At 51.1% G+C, this 20,932-nt stretch overlaps 1 protein-coding gene across 1 annotated transcript; it reads left to right on the forward strand.

Annotated features, from left to right (window-relative positions):
* The first annotated feature begins 6,484 nt into the window (after positions 1-6,484).
* DNAL4 (dynein axonemal light chain 4) lies at positions 6,485-18,192 on the forward strand. Its single transcript, XM_014851300.3, has 4 exons — positions 6,485-6,610; positions 13,817-14,025; positions 15,647-15,730; positions 17,037-18,192. The coding sequence occupies exons 2-4, from the start codon at positions 13,957-13,959 to the stop codon at positions 17,199-17,201; spliced, it is 318 nt and encodes a 105-aa protein (XP_014706786.1). The 5' UTR covers positions 6,485-6,610; positions 13,817-13,956; the 3' UTR covers positions 17,202-18,192.
* Positions 18,193-20,932: the final 2,740 nt, after the last annotated feature.

The raw sequence follows: 20,932 nt of genomic DNA on the forward strand, positions 1-20,932 counted from the left end.
GGGGTTAATTTTCAAAATATATAAGAACTCATACAATTCAACAACAGGGAAACAAACAACCCAATCAAAAAATAGGCAGAGGTGAGGCCAGCCCCGTGGCCGAGTGGTTAAGTTCGTGTGCTCCACTTTGGTGGTCCAGAGTTCGCTGGTTCAGATCCTGGGCGGGGACCTACACACTGCTCACTAAGCCGTGCTGTGGAGGCATCCCATATAGAAGAGCTAGAAGGACTTGCAACTAGGATATACAACTATGTGCTGGGGCTTTGGGGAGAAAAATAAAAGAGGAAGAATGGCAACAGATGCTAGCTCAGGGCCAATCCTCCTCACCAAAACAAAAACAAAAATGGGAAGAGGATATCAACATGTTTCCAAAGAAGATATACAGATGGCCAATAGACACATAAAAAGATGTTCAACATCACTAATAGTTAGGGAAATGCAAATCAAAACTACAATAAGATGTCACCTTATACCTGTCAGAATGGCTATAATTAATAAGACAAAAAATAACAAATGTTGGAGAGGATGTGGAGAAAAGGGAACCCTCATATACTGCTAGTGGGAATGCAAACTGGTACAGCCACTATGAAAAACAGTATGGAGATTTCTCAAGAAATTAAAAATAGAAATGCCATATGATCCAGCTATCCCACTACTGGGTATTTATTCAAAGTACGTGAAATCAACAATACAAAGAGATTTATGCACCCCCATGTTCATTGCAACATTATTCACAAAAGCCTAAATGTGGAAGCAACCCAAGTGCCCATTAACTGATGATTGGATAAAGAAGATGTGGTATATACATACCATGGAATACTCCTCAGCCATAAAAAAGACAAAATTGTCCCATTTGCAACAACATGGATGGACTTCGGGGTATTATGTTAGGTGAAATAAGCCAGACAGAGAAAGACAAACACCATATGATTTCACTCATATGTGGAAGATAAACAAACACATGGACAAAGAGAATAGATTAGTGGTTACCAGGGGGGAAGTGAATAGAGGGGAGGGCAAAAGGGGTAAAGGGGCACATATGTATGGTGGGACAGATGAAAACTAAACTATTGATGGTGAGCACAATGCAGTCTATACAGAAACTGATATACAATAATGTACACCTGAAATTATACACTGTTGTAAACCAATATGATGTCAATAAAATAATTTAAAAACCAAATAAATAAATATGAGCCAAATATAAAAACAAAAGAGTGAATCTCTTAGGAAGATATAACAATCATAAATTTGTATGCATGTGTTAACACAGCTTTGTAATATATGAAGTAAAAATTGACAGAACCAAAGGGAAAAACTGACAAATCAACAGGTGTAGTTGGATATTTTTATTTTATGAGGAAGAATGGCTCTGAGCTAACATCCATTGCCAATCTTCCTCTATTTTATGTGGGATGCCACCACAGCATGGCTTACAATGCTAGATCCACGCTAGATCATACGAACCTGTGAACCCCAGGCTGTTGAAGCAGAGTGTGCAAACTTAACCACTATGCCACCAGGCTGGCCCTGATGTAGTGGGACATTTTAACACATCTCTCTCAATAATTTATAGGGCTAGCAGACAAAAAATTCAGTATGAGTGGGGCTTGCCAAGAGGTGCAGCAGTTAAGTTCACACGTTCCACTTCGGCGGCGTGGGGTTCACTGGGTCGGATCCCGGGTGCAGACCTATGCACCACTTGCTAAGCCATGCTGTGGCAGGCGTCCACATATAAAACAGAGGAAGATGGGCACAGATGTTGGCTCAGGGTCAATCTTCCTCAGCAAAAAAGAGGAGGATTGGCAGCGGATGTTAGCTCAGGGCTAATCTTCCTCAAAAAAAAAAGAAAAAATCAGTTTGAGTATAGAAAATTTGAACAAAATGATTAACAAACTTGACCTAGCAAAGCAATGACAGAATAGACATTCTTTTCAATTACAAGTGGAAAATTTACCCAAAATGACTATGGTAGCTAGAATAATGGCCCTCCAATTATCCTGATCCCCAGAACCTGTGAATATGTTATGTCACGTGGCAAAGGGAAATAAGATTGCAGATGGAATTAAGGTTGCTAATCAGACGACCATGAGACCGGAGATTAACCTGGGTTATCTGGATGGGTCCAATGCAGTCACAACAGTCCTTAGGTGTGAAAGAGGGAAGTCCAAGAGTCAGTGTGAGGGGGATGCAGGAAGTCTCTAGAAGCTGGAAAAGGGAAAGAAACAGTCTCCCCTAGAGCCCCAGGAGGGACACCTTGAATTTAGCCCAACGAGCCCAATGACTTCTTTTTCCAGAACTGTAAGATAAAAAATTTATGGTTTTCGTTTTTGTTTTTTTGCTGAGGAAGAATTGCCCTGAGCTACCATCTGTGCCAATCTTCCTCTATTTTGTATGTGGCTCGCCACCACAGCATGGCCACAAACAAGTGGTGTAGGTCTCTGCACGGGAATGGAACCCAGGTCACCAAAGCAAAGCGTGCCAAACTTAACCACTAGGCCATGGGGCCAGCCCCAAATTTATGTTGTTTTAAGTCACTATTTTTCCAACCTCTGTTACTTGCAGCTGATCCAATTGCTAACTTATTCCAGGCTGTCCACCACTAGCCATTTTAAACAGCAAGAGCAATGCATGAAAGGATGTGGCTGGAATGTAGGCTGAATCTTGGGGATTGACAAGAGATGAGTCTGAAGAAGTAGGGTAGGACTCTACCTCATTCATTCACTCATACACTCATTCATGAAACATTTACTAAGCAATTAGTCTCTATTAGATCCTGTGTGGAACACAGGGATGTAGAGATAAATAGGACAACGTCTTTGTTCTCAAGGAGCTCACAGGGGAATTCAGAGAATTAAGTACAAAACAGTGGAGAAGGGCAATGAGAGAAACATGCACCAGATGAGATGGGAGCACAAAGGACTCTTTGGGTTGCAACTGATAGAGCTCTAATGAGCACAAGCTTAGACAAAAAGCGATGGGCTCATATAGCGAAAAGGAGGGAAAGGCAGAGGGAGAATGTGAGTAGAGAGGATGAGTGAGCAAAGGCAGGGAGGTGAGAAACAGCATGGAGTGTGTGGAGAGCCATGAGAGCTAGCATAAAGCACAGGGGAAGGAGCAGCAAGGAGACAGAGGCATCCACAGGCCACACCATGGGGGCCTTGAATGCCAGGTCATGGCGTCTGGATGTCACCTGGTAGGCGATGCGGAACTGTTGAGAGAGGAAAGGAGTTGTTACAGAGAGGAATGCAGTGGTGAAATGTAGGTTTTAGAAAGATCACATTGGCTGTGGTACAGAGGACGGGCAAGAGTGCAGTCAGGGATTCCCATTGGGAAGTTGTTGCAATAATACAAAAGGGATCATGGTGCTGTGCACATGGGGAGTGCCATGACAATGGCCAGAAGGGACTTCAATCAAGACTTCATTAGGAGTCAGAATCGCAGGCTCGTGATTGACTTGAGGTGGGCATTGGTAGGGGGAAGTGTGAAGGATAAGAATGCCTGGTTTCTGATGGAGGCAGCTGGGTGGGTGGTGGTGCCATTTGCCGAGTGGGGAATGCTGGGAGAGCATGTTGGAGGGAGATGATTAATTTAGTTTGAGACACATTGAGTTTGAAGGGCTTGTGGGACATTCTGGAGGAGACAGCCAGGGGGCAGTTGGATATTTGGGTCTGGAGCTCCAGTGAGAGGCCTAATCTGGAGAGAGAAACACAGGAGTCGTCAGAATTTAGATGGACATTGACAATGGAAACCACGGATGTGGATGAGATCCCCAAGGGACAGTCGTAAGGCAGCAATTCTCAACAAGATACGCATAACTTCCTGAGGCATAACTCCCTGTGACAGTGTTTGGAATCACCAGGGGCTTTTCCAAAGTACATACCCAATCTTCAGTTCCAGAAAATACCCTAGGGGCTGTGACTGAGGGACACTCTTGCTGATGAGGAGCTGACCTAGGGTAGGAAGAAACTTGAGACCATTGGTGAGAAGGAAAGAAGGTCAAGGTGGGCACAGAGAGCCAGGGAAGAAGAGTTCAAGAAGGAGCCAGAAAGGAAGAGAGGTTGAGGAGATCCAAGAGAATGAGGTGCCCCAGGTGTCAGGACAGAGCAGTGATTCTCAACTGTGAGTGTGCACAAGGTTGCTTGTGAAAAATACAGATTCCTGCTCCACACCATGCTGAAGCCGTGGGGCCCTGGAATCTGCATTGTAGAGTTCTGCAGGCACCACCTCTGGGGTAGGGAAGCTCACGAAGATGGGCACCGTCGCTGGGCTAATGCCAGCAGAGGGGGTTGGTCCAGTAAGATAAAGACTAAAAGAGTCTATACGATTCCACTCTTCAGGAGGTCACTGGTAACCATGGAAGAGGGAATTTCGGTGATGTCGTGGGAGTGGAAACCAGATTGCAGTGGGCTGAAGAGTGAATGGGAGGTGAGAAAGAGAAGGCAGCAAATGCGGACCCCTTTTGGGAGAAGTTTGGATGACAAGCGGAGGCGAGAGCTTCATCCCCCTCAAAGGCCACCTTCCATCTCCTGGAAAACTTGGCAAAGAGGATTGGGGAAATCTGGAGGCTGAGTCAGACATTCCACAGACCCTCAGGATGCACTAGGGAGGCAAGTTGGGCATCAGCAAGGGCCTAGCACACCTCAAGCTGCCAAGTCTCAGAACTAAACTCATTTCTGTCTGCTCACTCCAAGTCTAGTCCACCATCTTGACCACTTGACTGATCATTCCATAACCCAGATCTGACCATGTTACTGCCCTACTTGAAGCCCTCCAACTGCTTCTTTCCCCTACTCTCGTCTCACCCCAGGGAGCACCCACATCCCTGAACCTGGCAGTCACAACCCTTCTGACTCTTGTGCTCCCTACTTCCCTCTGCATCCTCATCTTCACCCTCTTCCCCATCACCTCCCACCACATTCACCCTCCACCCAGTCCTAATGGAACCACCAGCAGTTCCCCAATGAACTGTGCTCTCCCACCCTCATTGGCCTATTGGTCAACTTAGACTCAGCCAACTCAAGCACCACCTTCTCTGAGCGTTAGTTGCTCCCTCCTTGGTGAGAACCAGCACCTTGTCCACACCTCTACCAGAGCACAGGTAGAATGAATTACTCTGTATCCACTTGTTAACATGGCTGTGCCTCCACTTGGACTGTGCCTTCTCTGAGACTAAGGTCCCCATCTTACTCTTCCCTGAATCACTAGTACCTGGCCAGGAGTGCTGGACTGAGTTCCCAGTAGGTGCCAGTGAATGTGAAGTGGGGTTTCACCCGAAGTACCCATTATGATAAACTAGTGTTTAAATTATGGAGTACCTCACTGATTTTTGATCCACCAATCAAATAACTAAATCTGCAGGTTCTTCTCCCTTCCCCCTATTGTACTGTATCAATACTTTCAGATTAATTTTTCTTCCCAAGGGAAAGAAAAGGCAGGCTCTGGACAACTGTGTCTTTAAGTGAGATGTACAATGTCTCCTACGGCCTAGGCAACCATATGCGGGTGTTGAAGCAAATAATACATAATAAATCTATAAATCAAAACTGAGATGAGTTTATTATAAGCCAAGTCTGAGAACTATAGCACAGGGCCTTCCTTCCCCAAGGAAGGAAGGGCACCAAAGAAGAGTGGCATACAGAGTGGTTGTATACAGTCTTGGAACAAAGAGCATCCATCACATATCATAGGAATGTCCCTTCTACAATAGTCACGAGATTGCTTTGCTGGCACAGTGGATCACTGCTCACAAGGTGAGCACCGCAGGTCAGTAATTAATCCTTAGTTTCCAGGAGGAAACGCTTATTCTGAAAGAAATGCCAATATGGGGGAAGATACTATCTTTAAGGACATCTTTCTTGTCTTTGGGACATTGTCAATGTTTAAAGCAGATGTACAATGCATGTTCAACAGGCCACATCAGGTCCTTTTGGAAAAACAAGGCCAGGCCAAATTAGTTTTAAATCCAATGGCTTCCTCTCATACTGCAGTATATCCTATTGTTTTTCATTTATTTACCAAGGGTGTGCTGTGGTGGAGAGGGCGTGGGGGTTCCTTCTCCAGGAGCTTTACCTTGATTCTTTCCCTTACCAAGTTACTAACTTCTCTGAATTTAGTTCAGATGGGGCTACAAGCACCATTACCTAAAATAATTGTGGTAGGAATCATGTGAGATTGTAAAGCCCTACATAAATGCTGTTATTATTAGGTTTTGAGATCCTAATAAAATAGCATCCCAGTGTCACAACACCAACAGATTGAATTTGTTACTTCAAATGGCTAAGAGAAACTCCCAATACCGCTCTCCAAAGTTTGTTTCACTAAAACAACTTCTCTACATCCCGGACTCCTCAGGCCCACTTAAGACGACTATAAATAAAGCCCCGCCTCCCTAAGCTCTAAACCACGCCCCTTCCTACCACCCTCTACGTTGTAGGGCCCTTCAACATTGATTGACACTTTTGTTCCCCAATAAGAAGTGAAAGTCACATCAACGTCCGGTGGGGGGCAGGACTTCCTTGCTGTTGCTAAGATACTCTTGTTTCGCTCCTTGACAACGCTGGCGGGGGTGCGCTAGCTGCGGCCCCGGCTCCGGCCCTCGCGGGAGCAGGTGAGGCCCCAGGGCGCGGCGGGCAGCCGGGTGGGGAGGGCCCTCCCGAAGCGGGGCCGGGAGGCATCGCGGGGCTGGCAGGGCCTCGCCCACCGCGGAGGCCCCGCCTCAGTCTCCTGCCTGCTGGTCCAGAGCCCCAAGTCCTCCCAACCCCCCCACCTCCTCACTTGGGGGACCTGTGAGCTCGGTCGTGACAGATTCGCCATCGCGACTCTGCGGGCCGCTCCTCCCCACCCACCTGAGGCCCCGTCCAGCTTCGCGGTCCCCCATCCCCCCTGACCCGACTCCTCCTAGCACCTTGATTCCCCCCACCTTTCTCGGAGTAATCCCCCCTCCCGCGGCTGAGCCGGTGGTCGCCATCGCCATCGCCTCGGCCCAGACTGCTTGACTTGGACAGTTGGCGACGTGCTGGGACTCCAGGCTGGTCATTTGCCTCTTTGGGCCTCAGTTGCCCCAACTGTAAACGAGAAGTTGGGTTGAATGAGCTCTAAGGCCTCTTCGAATGAGTCTGTCGTTCTAGGATGTGATTCTTTGACCCAACTGTAGGCTTCCTCGAGGACGTGCTCCCCATGGGAGCTATCGGGTGTAGTGAAAAGAACTTGGCAAACCTAATTTGAATTCCGAATTACAGGACTCTAGCAAGTTACGTAATCTGGGCAACAGTCTGAGTATATATAAAATCAGGAGACTCTGGCGCGTCTCCTTGGGGAATTCTGAGGATAATGGGAATCGAAGTCCAGTCCAATGCAGATTCAGTATTTGTTACTTGCCTTCCTTTGTCTCTTACTTCCCCACACTTTCCCCCTCTGAGAAGTGTCACCAACTGCGTTAGTGTCACCTCTCATTTCTCCATTTGACCCTCAAGTCTGGACCACCAGCTCTGATCTTTCTCCTGGGCTTCCATGGTTAGGGATACTTTGGGGTATCCCTAACCATGGTGGGGGTGGGGTGGAGACTGATAGATTGATGTGATGGTTGGACGTGATGGCTTCCCTTCTGCCCCTGAGGATCCCTGATATGGTGATTACCTGCTCCTGACAAGACACCTCCACGTGCATATCTCACCAGCAACTTAAACTCAATACATAGTTCTAAAATCAAACTGGCCTGCTTCTCTACTATCCATCTGTTGTACCATGAGGATCTTATCCTCGCCACTCCTGAAGCCACCCCCCTGGTTCAAGTCTTTAATGGCTGTCACCTGGGCCATTGCTGTAGCTTGCTGACTGGTATCCCTGTCTCCAGTCTCTCATCCTGTTAACCCAGCCCACCAGAGTAATTGTCCAATAACACAACCATGTCACAACCCCCAAGAGACCCCCCCAAAGAGTTTCTCATTCTCCACTAAAAATATCCACACTTCTTAAGCCTAGGTCTTAGGGCCCTCCTACACTGCCACAACCCAACCCCACCCTTTTTTTCCCCAGCTTTCTTTGTCCCTTCTCCTTTGCCAAGTTCTGTCCTCCAGCCAAATTGTACTGTTGGACTTTCCCAGAAAACACTTTGAGCTTTCTGCTTTGATATCACTGTGTTTGTTCATCTCTCTGCCTAGAAAAGTCTTCCTCACTTTGTTCCCCTGTCAGGATTCCCACTCACCTTGTAACGCCTGACCAAGCTTTTCTTGCTGTCCTCTCCCCTGCCCCTGCCAGAATTCTCCCCTTTCCTCTATCTCTGCATCTGTCTTGAGGCACTTACTGCTTTCTGCCATGAACCATCGTTCGTTCTTGTGTATGTGTGTTGGCCTCTCACATGAGATCATAAGCTCCTTGAAAGCAGGGACTGTCTCTAGCTTATAGTGGAGTAGTTGAAAAAAGTGTAATCTTGAAGTCGTGCATGCCTGACCAAATCCTAACTCCTCCTAGGATTAGCTGGGTGGACAGTCCCTTTCCTTTTCTCAGCCTGCACAGTTGTCAGAAAAGTAGGGACAATAGTGCCTGTCTGACCGAGTTATCAGAGGAGTAACTGAGATCCGGTATATAGAACACCCACCCCGCTCCTTGCTCGAGGTCAGTGCTCAATAAACGTTATTGAATGGCTTTGATAGGTTCTCTCCCTTCCCAAGGAGCAAATGAAATAATTTAATTACACTTTAGATATTTGTTGGGATTCTGCCATGTGCCAAACACCAGATTTTGTGCTTTGGGGCATCTACAGGAGAATTGATAAAGTCCTTCAGCCAAGGTGATTGTCTGGACTCACACTGCACAGCTGAGTCGTGACTGGTTGTGAGATGTCACCGGTAATTAGCACTTGTGAATGATTTAAAAAAAAAAATCAGTGCTAACTCCAGTTTATTTCTGTGATAATGTCATTCTTAGTCCCTTACGTTCAAATCTGTTTTCTTGAGTGGGAAAGAGGGGGTGTTGCGTGTGGAGACTGTGTAATGTGCTGTCTATAGTAAGCATCTGTTCTCCAGAGCTAATAGCTGCGATAGTTAGGACTTTTTGTTGTACTTTGTATCTTGTCAAAAATGTTTGGGATTTCATCCAGATTTGGGTATGTCCGTGAGGGTGTGCCACGTGAGTCACTGTTGTTTATTACATCCTTTTATACGTAAAGAAAATGTCTTGATCTCTCTCTTTCTCGCTCTCCCCCTCGCTTAATCTCATGATCTCTTTCCCTCCCTCTCTCGTCTTCCCTCCCTCCCTATGGTCTAAAGCACATCAGAAAGATGAGACCTCAGTAAAATGGACCTCAGAAAAATGGACCTCAGTAAAATGAGAAACAATAAGGGCAATGTAAAAAGAAACACCCCTTTGTGTGTATGAAAGGTAGCTGTCTTTTCTTGAGGAGGACTGTCCTTTATTCTGCGACCATCTCCTTCTTACTATTAAAACTTTCTTTTTTGGTAGATGATATGTTTTTTAATGCTCTTACTGAGCAAAATCTAAAAGTGGCCGCGCTGTTTGCTTCCCCCGTTTTACACTGATCTGTGGAATCCAGATCTTGTTTCCTGACCCACCACTGACGTCTTGGATGGATGCCCCCAAGCCCGTATTTTCCTTTCTCTTCACCTTAGTGGCTTTGCTCCTTGTTTGCCAGAAGGCAGAGGGTGGCCATGTCAGGGAAAGGCCGGAGGATGACGAGGTCCCCAGTGCGTATCCCTGATAGGGCTGGCAGTGGAAGGAGTGCCTGGACAGGTGGCTGCCCGGGATTGAAGTTATTTGTGCTTCTGCCTTATCTCCTACTTGCTTGTGACAGGGAGAAAGCACAGAAGGTGGAATGAGAAGAATAGAAATGGGTTTGGACCCTGGCACTGTGATTGCTGCCTGTGTACCCCCGTGCCAGCCCCAAGCCTCTCTGAGCCTGAGGTGCCTTGCCTGAGACCTGGGAGTAGATGCCACCCCCACAGGTTGTTACGGGATGAAATGAGACGATGAATGTGAAAACACTGTGCAACCACACCACTACCCTCAGCCCTGGCCCGGCCCCAGCTGAGTTTTACAGAATTCCCTTGTGGCTCTTTCCTCCATCACTCCTAACACGGTGTTTGCACAGAGTTGGGAAGTCAGTAAGTACTGACTGTCTGACCGAATGTTTTGATGTTTAGTGGACTGGTATATGAAGAAGGACTTTGCAGTCCCCTTCCTGCTGCACCAGTAACAAGAGCTGACGTTTACTGTGAAGTCGAGTCTATTCTTAGTCCCAGTTTCCAGAGGAGAAAACCGAGGCTTGGAGAAGTAGACAGTTGTCGGAGACAGGCCGAGATGTGAGTTCAGATCTGCCTGCGGAGCCTGCACTCACAGCTGCCGGGCCCCACTCTGAGCGTGTCCAGATGCTTGGCAGTGGTTAAGGGTGATGAGCCTGGGGCTGTGGGCCAGGAGTGTCCTAGGCATAGAGTGGCTGGGGGTGCCCCCGGCGGGCTGGCAGGCTCTTTTGACCTTATTTCCCAGAGTCCATTCATTTTTCCCCACATCCCCTAACCCTCTTAAGGATTCTTGCCAAGTGCTCCAGAAGCAAAGTAATAAATGGTGACTGAGGTCAGTACCACAAAAGAACAAGGGACAGCGGGACAAGAGACACTGGCTTTGACATGGCGATGAGATAAAGAGCCCCGTCTGTGCCTCCTGTTGCCTAGGAGAAGCCTCACATCAGACGTGGGGGAGGACGCGTAAAGCACGCAGGGGGCCCTTGGGTGAGGAGGAAGATCAAGGGCAGGGGAGAGAGCAAGGCTGGCGTGGCTCTGCGCCAGGACCAGCCCTGGGACGGGTCGAGCTCTGGCACCCGGCAGATTCAAGTACCTGGCTGTGCGCACACTTACATTATTAAAGGGCGCTCTTTCTGGCCTGGAGCTGTCAGACACACACTCATTTCCATGGAAGATTGATAAGGTTATTAAAACCTCTGGGTCTGCTATTTTGGGTAGCGTTCTTTCAGCAGGAGTTTTTAATCGCGGCTGAATAACTAGAGCTGTACTATAATGATACAGCATCACAAAAAAATTCCCCTACCTTTCTGGATTTGGAAACACATCATCTATAACTGTTCCTCTTTATTCTGTAAGTCTCATCCATTTTGGATCCCCGGAAATACGTGTAGTGGTTAGGAATAGCTTTTTGCAGTCGTGGCTCTTAATAAATGTGGTTGAACAATGTTGACGAAGTCCTGGCTGATAACATGGCTGTAGTGAGAACGGGCGATCGTCAGAGTGCACAGAGCTGTAAAATTTCAAAACGCTCACATGCATGTCCTGGGTGCTCGCTCCAGCTTACTGAGGATGAGAAGATGGGAGTGTCCTGTTTCATAGAGGGGAAAACGTGGCCCAGGTTAAATTACTTGCCCAAGGCTACAAAGCAAGGAGGAGGGCAGAATTCATTCCACTTCTAGAACTGGTATTCAAGCCTAAAAACTCTGCCTTGTGGTCCTGCACCTTCTCTCCTCTACAAGGCGCCGCCCTTCCCCCTAAAACTGTCCCAATGGCTTTTCCCTCTTTGTTCCTGAAGAATGGCTTTGGTAATACCTCGGAAGTCTGATGACATTACATCAGGATTGCATATGCTGAAGCAGAGTCTAAGCAGCTGTCACAGACCCTGCGTTCCCCAGGCAGGCATGGGTGCCGTTGCCTCTGAATTCCCTTCAAGGCCCCTCCCTGCTAGCACTGTTTAGCCCAGAGGCTGAATTGAACGCAACTGAAATATTTAGGGGAAAGATACCTAAGCAGCTGCTTCAGCATTTTAAGTTGTTCCCACTTGAAAATCTCACTTAGACAAAACTTGAAGCCCTTATCCTTTGATGTCAGTGCAGCTGCCACCTGCGGTCACACCTTGATAATGTGGAGGAGGAGCCCATCAAGTGGCCTTTACTCAAGCTTGGAGAACAGGATGGAACTGGAGAAGGGCCTTAACGTTAATGAGCGAAGACAAAGTGATTCACTGGATTTTGTGAAATGAGAAACATGAGCAGAAAGTACAATGAGACAGTGCTTGGAAATTTGCCAGCTTATATGTAGAGACAAAGAAAAACTGCTAATATCTGAGTGGCACTGATGCCCAGAATTGATGAGAAAAGAGGAGCCGTCTGTCCATGAGAAATCAGAAAATACTGGTGCCGTGGGACAGTGGCATGGGTGCCAGGCTTCCAGCCTCGTTCGAGGGGGCCAACCACATGGATGGCTCTGAGGGCTTCTGAAGCAGCAGAGAATGGGATAAAATTGAGGGCACAGCCTGGAAAAAGTGCACAGAAAGCTCAGTGTTTGGCCAAACAAGGGTCAAGTTAGCATTAGGATGGCAGACACCGAAAGGGAAGGTCAGACATTTATCTCGCTGCTGGGATCATATGAGCCGCACCAGTGGTCACACACACGAGACCAGCTTTGTGGTGCCTACTGTGTGACAGTGCTGTGACGAGGCCTTAGGAGGAGGGGATAGGAGTACCCACACCACAGACTGTACCCGGATTCAAACCCCAGCTCTGCCTCCCACTAGCTGAGTGACCTCAGGCCAGCAGCATAACAGCTTCATGCCTCCGTTTGTACAGGACCTACCTCATGGGAGGTGCAGTGACAGACTGAGTGCACAGGAAGCACCTAGAACAGTGGCTGGCACACAGGAAGCCTAATGACCGTCTCCTCTCGTTACTACCTGTTAGTTACTGTGCTGGGTGTCTTCAGGGTTTCGTGGCTATGCCGTGGAAGCAAATTTATTTGGAAATGTGAGAAATCCTAGAATAACATTATTTGGCGATAGTTGTCCAATATGGATTGTTAAAAAGGGTTTCACAACATGGTGGTTTGTATTCATTTATATTAGTACTTCTGAGATAAAAAGTCCTTTGAATTATAGCATAAGTTGAATTGCAGGAAAGAGAAAAACACCAGGATTTCCAGCAGGCTTCCAGTCACTTACGATCCAGGCCCATCTCTTTAGGAAAAGCCCCATCTGTTATTAGATAATTGGATTTGGAAAGAAAAAAAACTATACGTATATAGTAGGCTTTGTAATTTTCCAGTCATCTCTACATGCATTCTCATTTGATTCCCCCAGGAGCCAGAGGGAGGGAAGGACAGTTTGTTGAGTGCCTGCCATGTGCCTGGCAGTGAGATGGTTGCTTTGTCTCGTTTGATCCTCATAACGGCCCCATGAGACAGATGTGACTACCCGAATGTTACTGATGAGGAATCTGAGGCCTTGCTATGGGTGAGCAGTAGAAGCAGCACTAACGCCCAGGCCTCCCAGCTCCTGGGCCAGCCAGACAGGACGGGGTGGCCTAAGGGGGAGCTGGCAGGAAGAGCTGGGGAGCCTGGCATGCCAAGGAGGACCTGGAACATCGCTGTTCCCATTCCTCCTGCAGATCAGGGACCTGCACAAGGAAGCACTCGCTTGCCCGTAAGCCCAGGATTGTTGATCGTAACCTGACATTTAACTGTGGAAGCGCGTCTGCTGAGAAATAAGGACTGTGCAGAGTGGGCTTGCAGACAAGCTGCAGTTGTTCGGCGGAGCCCCAGGCTCCCTCCTCGGCCTGGCCCGCAATCAGTATTTGTCTTGATAATGACAGTGTGGGCTTGCAGCAGCGTACCAGTGTGTTCTTAACCGGGTCCCAGCATCTCGTGTTGACTCATCCTCCCGTCTGCAGACTTGCTGGCCATTTGGAAAAGGATGCGGAGGAGTTAAGACGGGGAGGTGTCAAATTGTTAGTGAGACATTTCTAATTTGTGATGCGTGGTTTTAAAGCCAACTCTCTTCTCCTGGTCTTTCCTGTTTTCTACAGCAGCCCTTGGGGAAGGACACTCTCTGCTCCCACCAAGTTGTCAGGGCCTGCTTCCTGAGTCTCCTGGGTGTGTCTTAATTGCCAGCCCCAGCACCTCCTGAGAGCGCCCCCTCTCCTCCGGTGGTCACAGTGGAAGGATCATGGGAGAAACGGAGGGGAAGAAAGATGAGGCTGATTACAAACGCCTGCAGACCTTCCCTCTGGTCAGGGTAAGCCCTGGGGAGGGAGGCCGGGTGGCCAGCAGCCCACGCAGTCCTGGAGAGAGGCGGGGTAGCTCGTCCCCTGCAGGACGGCAGTGGGAGGAAGTTAAGGGCTCTTCCGGCTCAGATCTGGAGATCCAGGAGTCGCCCGTGATCCATTCATTCATTCATTCCTTCATTTGCTGAGTCTCTAGTTAGGTCCCCACTGTATCCTGGGCTCCATTCTGGGCACTGTGGATATAGTTGTGAACAAGACAGATGAAGGCCTGGCCCACATGAAAGAAAGGTTTAAAGCACATAATTTCAAATAATAAGTGCAATCAAGAAAAATAAAGGTGGCCTAAGCAGCTGGAGAGTAGAGGTTTGCTTCTGGAAAGGTTTCTCTGATCAGCGACCTGAATAAAGTGAGGCAGTAAGCCTTATGACGGTCTGGAGAAGAACGTTCCAAGCAGAGGAGACTGCAAGCACAAAAAGCCCGAGGTGGGGATGAGCTCGGCATTTCGGAGGAACAGAAAGAAGGCTGCTCTCTGGAACGGGGTGCTGAGAGGGGTGGCAGGACATGAGAGTCAGAGTGACGACGACCCAGACCTCAGAGGCCTCTCTGGCCGCGGGAGGAGCATGGATTCTCTCCTGAGTTCCAAGCAGAGGAGTAATGTGATCTGCTTCATGTTTTTAAAAGATCACTCCAGCTGTTGTAAGGAGAATGGATTTGGGGGTAGAGAGTAGAAGTGGGAGACCAGTGAGGACCCTCCTGCAGAGGCCCAGAGAGATGAGGGTGGCGAGACATAGTCAGATTCTAGACAGATCTTGAAGGTAGAGGCAAGAGAACTCACAGATGCACTGGATGCTGGAGGGAAAGGAAGGAAAGCCGGTCAAAGATGACTCCTAGGGTTTGTTTCTTCCTGAACATCGGAGAGAAAATGGTGTTAATTACCGAGAGAAGGAAGACAGAGGAAGAGCAGGTTTGAGGGGAAAATCAAGACTTACCTTTCAGACGTCTAAGTGAGGTGTCAGGTGAGCAGTTGGACTTAGGAGTCAGGAGCCCAATAAAGAGGTTAAGGCTGGGGATGCAAATGGGACAACCTTCGCCGTATAGACGATAAATAAATCACAGAACAGGATGAGAAGAGGAGAGGGCAGAGATGAAGCCCAGGGCTGCAGCAATTGGGAGCGGGAGGGGCTGCAGCAGAGTGGATTGAGAAGGAACAGCCAGAGAGGCAGGAAGAGAACCAGGAGCGGTCAAGAGTGGAGAGCTCTCTTCAGGCTCCTGGGGCGAGAGTTGGCTGTGCTCAGAGGCTACTTGTAAACTGTCTCCGTAGCCAGCATGCCTCCTGCCCGAGCCGGCCTTCTTCCCTGGGTCTGTTGGCTGGAATGCGGTGCTGATGGAGCTCCGTGCCCTGGCAGAGGGGCCTGGGTGTTAGAGCCACATGCCTCATCTTGATTCCATGCCCCCTTTGCCCCAGCTGTAGGCTCTGAGTCAGGAGATGGGGCACCTCTCTGGACTCTACCCAGGGCTGTCCCAGGGCAGCCACGCAGTGTCCATGCCTTAAGCTTGGGACAGAGAGGCCAGCCCAGAAGGCCAGGTCACGGGCTAAGCCTCTTTCTATTTGTCACCCCGCCCTGTCTCTAGCACTCGGACATGCCAGAGGAGATGCGAGTGGAAACCATGGAACTATGTGTCACGGCCTGTGAGAAATTCTCCAACAACAACGAGGTATTGCCATCGGTACAGGCTGCCCTTGTGCCTTTGGTGACCCCCATGGGTGAATCCAGTGGCCCCAGTCCCCACAGCCAGCTCCAGAGAGTCCTGCCAGGACTAGGCCAGTGCCTTCCTTGGAAGCATTCACTGTCTGGGGAAGGCCAGCAAGGGAGGAGGCTGGTGCTGTCTCCAGGCCCTGATCTGGTGCTCACAGCCAGCCCTAGGGGAAGGAAAGCCGGAGGGCTCTTTGTGATGCCCCTGTCCCTGCTCCCTATCTCAAGTGGGCTGCTGAATAGGCACCTTTCCCCTTGTCTCCATCCCAGTGAAGCAGAGCGGTCAGCCAGGCATTCATTCTTGCATTCATTCATCCATTCAAAAGAATGTTAAACACCATCTCTGCGCCAGGCACTGTTCTAGGTGCTGGCAATATGGCCAATAGGCATTGACACAGGAATGTCATTCATCAGTCTGGTGGTAAGCGAGAAAGAAGCGTCATGGCAGCCAGTGGGGAGGCAGGCTCTGGCCAGTGAGTCCTGTCTCCAGTCCTCAGCTCTTTACCCTGGGACAAGCCATTTCTCATCTCTGAGCCTCAGTTTCCTAGTTTGTAACTGGGGTCGGGGAGAGGGGTGGGTGGGGATGCTGCCTCCTCACGGGCAGTTGTGAGGATATGTGTACTGAGATGATGTGGGCAAAGCGCTCAGCGTGGCACCTGGCACAGAAGTGGGTGCTGCTGGTGCACGCAAGTGCCTGAGCTTGGGCTTCACTGCACAAAGGCTGGGGCCTCTGGCCCTCCCTAGCCCTTTCCTTGAAAGAGCGAGCACAGGAAAGAGCAGGCTGCTGCCACGACTGAGGGAAGTAGTCCAGTTTCCCTTCTGGGAGCCCACCAGACCCATTAGGGAAAAGCCTTTCTGTTCCCTGAAGATGCACCGACACCTCGCGGTGATGACAACAAGCCTGTCCAGTCTGCAGAGTGCTCTCAGATGGATTACCTCACTCAGTCCTGAGAACAGCCTGGTGCCCTGAGCGACAGAACCCAGCTCAAACCCAGGGCTGTCTCCAGCCCGATGCCCGCTCTGCTGCCTTTGCCAGTGTCTTCCTGACTGGTGAGGTGACGTCTGGTGCTCTGTGCCTGTGTAACAGCCCCTGGCAGGAGGCGGCCTGCGTGGAAAGCCTTTCCGAAGGTTCCGTGAGCAGCAGAACCACAATAATTGGGCAACAGGCTTTTCTCTTGCCAAGACTCCTGCTTCCAGGGGAGGGAGCTGACTCATGCCCACTCTGTCCCCCACACGTCCTCCTCTGACGAGCATCCTCTTCCTTCCAGAGTGCCGCCAAGATGATCAAAGAGACGATGGACAGGAAGTTTGGCTCCTCCTGGCATGTGGTGATCGGCGAGGGCTTCGGCTTTGAGATCACGCATGAGGTGAAGAACCTCCTGTACCTGTACTTCGGCGGGGCCCTGGCCGTGTGTGTCTGGAAGTGCTCCTGACACTGCCGCGCCGCCCTGCCCTGCCCCGCCCCGCCGCACAGGGCCTCTTCCTGCGGCTCACCCGGGATGGGGAGCAGCCCCAGGCAGGTCATGGTTTTTCAAAGCCCAGTCTAGGGTCTTGTCTTTTGTCCTCGTATACCAGTTTCCGGAGCCGCCCAGTGTGCGGATTTGTTGACATCTCTACCTGCAGGCTCCCAGCCACCTGCCTCTGAGTCCCACGTGTGAAGGGGGCAGCAGGCAGCGGGCTTGATGCAGGGGAGGGGTGGGAAGGTGTGACAGGGTAGAAGGAGGGTGGGGAGATGGGATTTTTCTCACAAGGACATGCCAGCCCCTCCTCTCTCGGGGGCTGCTCTCCCCTCACATCCTGGGAGCCCCCTACCCTTACCCTTAGCACTGCTGGCAGGTGCCACTGTCCTTGTCTTTACTGGCCATATGCAAACGGCCTCAAGAAGGAGCCTCTCCTCTTAAGGGACACTGGCAGCTTCTCTCCTCGTCCTCTGGAGAAGTGGTGACCCCAAGAAGCCCCTTCCCCAACCTGACCCCAGGCTGAACAGACCACTGCAGCTCACTGGACTCACAGCTCCACAGCCCTGGCTTCAGCATGAGGACCGAGCAGCCTTTCCTCTCTGTCCCCTCCGTCCTCCCCAACCGCCAGGCCGCGTGAACCTTTGACCCTGCCTCTACTTGTGCAGTGGCTGAGGGTGTGGGGCCTGCTCTGGACAGTGTCTCGAGGTGTCGCTGAGCCTCCGGTGAGCCGCCTGGGCCAGGAGTGTGCTCACCACGGGCCCGTTTCAGCAGGGAAGCCTGGCCTGCAGTGACTTAGCATCAGGGACCGCACGCGCATTTGTACTTATCTCTGCTGGATTTTCTATATTCTTTTTGAGTGTGGGGTGAAGGGTTTTAGTAGAAGGGTGAATCCTATTTTACACAGTGGTCTTATTTATATAACTGTCTTGGCTTTTACAATTAAAATGACCAAAACCTGACCTTGATCTACAGCCTCTTGAGGTTGGGGGAAGGCGTGCTCAGTGTCCTCCAGTGGGTCCCGGGGGCCCAGAGAGGCTTCTGGCTAAACAGCGAGGCCGCTGGAAACCCTGTGCCTGGGCACAACCCCACTTGCCCTGGCCCTGCCCCCTCACCATCACGTCAGGGGTGGGGGCTGAGTGCAGTTGGATGGGGCCATGTGGACCTGATTGAGACACCCTTGGTAGCCAGACCGAGCTATGATAAGGGCGTTTTCAGTCTCACATAATTTAGCTCAGTTCAGAGATATTTATTCACCAGCTATTGAATGCCAGGCCCCAGGAGTGTGGGTACAAAGATGGGAAGGCCACAGGCCCTGCCCTCTGGGGGAACCCAGCTGTTTCAACCGGATATGAAAAGGGCCATAATGGAGGATAGGACAGGGTACTCTGGGAGGAGAGGGAGGGGCCCGCGCCCAGCTGAGGGAGGAAGGGAGCTGCTCGAGGGGTGAGGCCTGAAAGCCAACTCTTGAAGGGAGAGTGGGATTTTACCAGCGAAGGGGCCCAGGCCGGGGGACTTGGGAATAAATGCACAGGGCAGAGGCAGCTTGAGGATGAGGGGCCCACTGGAGGACCGTGAAGCCCCTTCAGCTCAGGGGCTGGCCTCGGAACCCAAGTCTCAGACCTGAGAACACCAGGCACGGGCAGAGCTGGGGCAGCCGTCCTCTGCAGCCTACCTCTCCCCACCCACGGGGCCCTCCTGAGATGGCCCACCCTGGCCACTCAGGCCTGGGAGTCCTGGCACCTGGCCCAGTGAGGCCCTTCCGAGGCTAGAGGTCAATTGTAACAAGATGTGTCAACAGATCTGCTGGACTGCGTGCGTCAGGCTGCTAAAGCTCGCTCGGCAAAGACCAGTGTGGCTGAGCAGGGAGAGGAGCATCGATTGACTCCTGAACCTCACCAGTGCCGGCTGAGCCGCTGCCTTGTGGGGCCCTGAGCTGAGCACATGGGGACCTCACAAATGCCAGCTGAGCTGCTGCTGTGTGCGGGCCCTGAGCCCAGCACAGTGGGGCAGACAAGAACGAGAAGTTGAGGTCACTGCCACACACGAGGACTCTTAACTGCGGAGTAGGTCCTGGCCCTCTGGGACTTGAGGCGAGGAGGAGAGGAGAGCAGCTCCTTGACCCTGGGCCTGTGCTGTCCTGTGCCACACTAGGTCCTGCTGGAGAGATTGGCGAGGTGCACAGATGGGAATGAAAGGAGGAGGTGCCGAGGCCTGGAATAGCTACGCTTTATTAACCGCCTGCTTTGCGTCTGTTCTCGCTTTTAATGTGCCACACGTGGGTGCCAAAAAGCGAGGCTGGTTCAGCCCGCAGCCAGGGGGTTGGGGTGGGCGTGGGGAGTGTGGGCTCGGAGGTCTGCAGATCAACTCAGGCCCAGCCCTGCTCTCCCTAACCTCCCTGTGCCTCAGTTGCTTTGTCTGTAGAATGCAGATAAAAGGCACCAGCCCCCTGTGGTTGTCGGGAGCGTCAGGCCTGCGTCTAGAGCAAGTGGTGCCCTGGTGGCGTGTGTGTTACCATCTTCACCATGCGCCCTGGGGCGTGTTCCTTCTCTTCCCAGCTGTAGATGGGGTGCTGACACCCAGCTCCCGAGATTGGGCTTGTGAAGCGCCAGCCCTAGCTGGCATGTGATACAGGAGTGCCACTTCTGTGCACTGCAGCAGACCCCTCCCCACTCACCTCCCTTCCTGTTCCCAGAGGGTGATGTGGTCACTAGGGGGCTGGGTCAGCTGACTGGGGACAATGGCAGCTGTATTTCCCAGGGATTTCTTTTCTTGCTCTCAGTGGCTTTACTTCCCTCCACTCCCTGAGGCCCATGCCAGCCGTGGGCACCCTGACCTTCCTCACAGGGCCTCCCTGCTTGTGGCCAGTGATTCGGCAAGCATTTGCTGACAGGGCCGGGAAGGAGACGGATGTGACAATGAAGAACGCACCATCTTTGGCAGCAAATGGTTCACAGTCTATCGAAGGAGACAGACCCAGGAGCAGGAAAGCAGGATGCATTTAAGTAATCTGCTAGGAGGAGAGAGAGGGTGGGGTTCAGGGGAATATGGGGTTCAGAGAAGGGAGCAACTCTCACCGCCTGGGGCTTCACAAGGAGGTGGCATCGAACTAGGCCGTGGCATTTGCCGGAGGAGGGATGAGACAGGGCGGATGCAGGGGAAGGCACCCTGGGTTGAGGGAGCAACAGTGACGCGAGCAAGCTGGTGCAGTGTCCCGGGGCGTGGAGCAGCTGGGAGTGCAGTTCGTAAGTGGGCGAGAGGGAGGGAGGGCGCACCGAAGGTCGAGGGGTTTGCTGGCATTGGGGAGGAAGAAACTTCCCTCTGTTGAATGACCCCCCTTCGGCAGGTGCTGGGGTCCCTCCCTTATGACCGTGATGTCCTGTGTCCTCAACAGCCGTAATCGCCGGTAATCACTGTCCCCCCCATAAATGAGGAAACGGCTGGAAGGGTGGCGGTATCCTGCCCAGGGTCCAGCTAGGAAGTAACTAGCCACAGCCCAAACCTGGGCCTGCCAGCCTCTATAATCCCTGCTCATCGAGGCGCATGCTGCACTCCCAGGCCTTCTGTTTACCTCCCACCCAGCAGAGAGCTGGGGTCCCCATGGCCAGGCAGGGCCTCAGTGCATCCGGCTCCTAGCTGCTTCCTCCCACCCTCCTGGGGCCTGCTCCTCACCCTCTACTCAGACCTCAGTAGCCCAGGCTTTACTT

The sequence above is a fragment of the Equus asinus genome, chromosome 4, assembly GCF_041296235.1.
Source record: "Equus asinus isolate D_3611 breed Donkey chromosome 4, EquAss-T2T_v2, whole genome shotgun sequence".
Lineage (NCBI taxonomy): Eukaryota > Metazoa > Chordata > Mammalia > Perissodactyla > Equidae > Equus > Equus asinus.

What these genes read in the sequence shown, in the direction of transcription:
- DNAL4 (XM_014851300.3), top strand. Translation starts at nt 13,957, where the DNA reads ATGGGAGAAACGGAGGGGAAGAAAGATGAGGCTGATTACAAACGCCTG. An exon ending in AGACCTTCCCTCTGGTCAGG is followed by an intron (nt 14,026 to 15,646) that starts GTAAGCCCTGGG and finishes CCCTGTCTCTAG; the next exon opens with CACTCGGACATGCCAGAGGA. An exon ending in AATTCTCCAACAACAACGAG is followed by an intron (nt 15,731 to 17,036) that starts GTATTGCCATCG and finishes TCTTCCTTCCAG; the next exon opens with AGTGCCGCCAAGATGATCAA.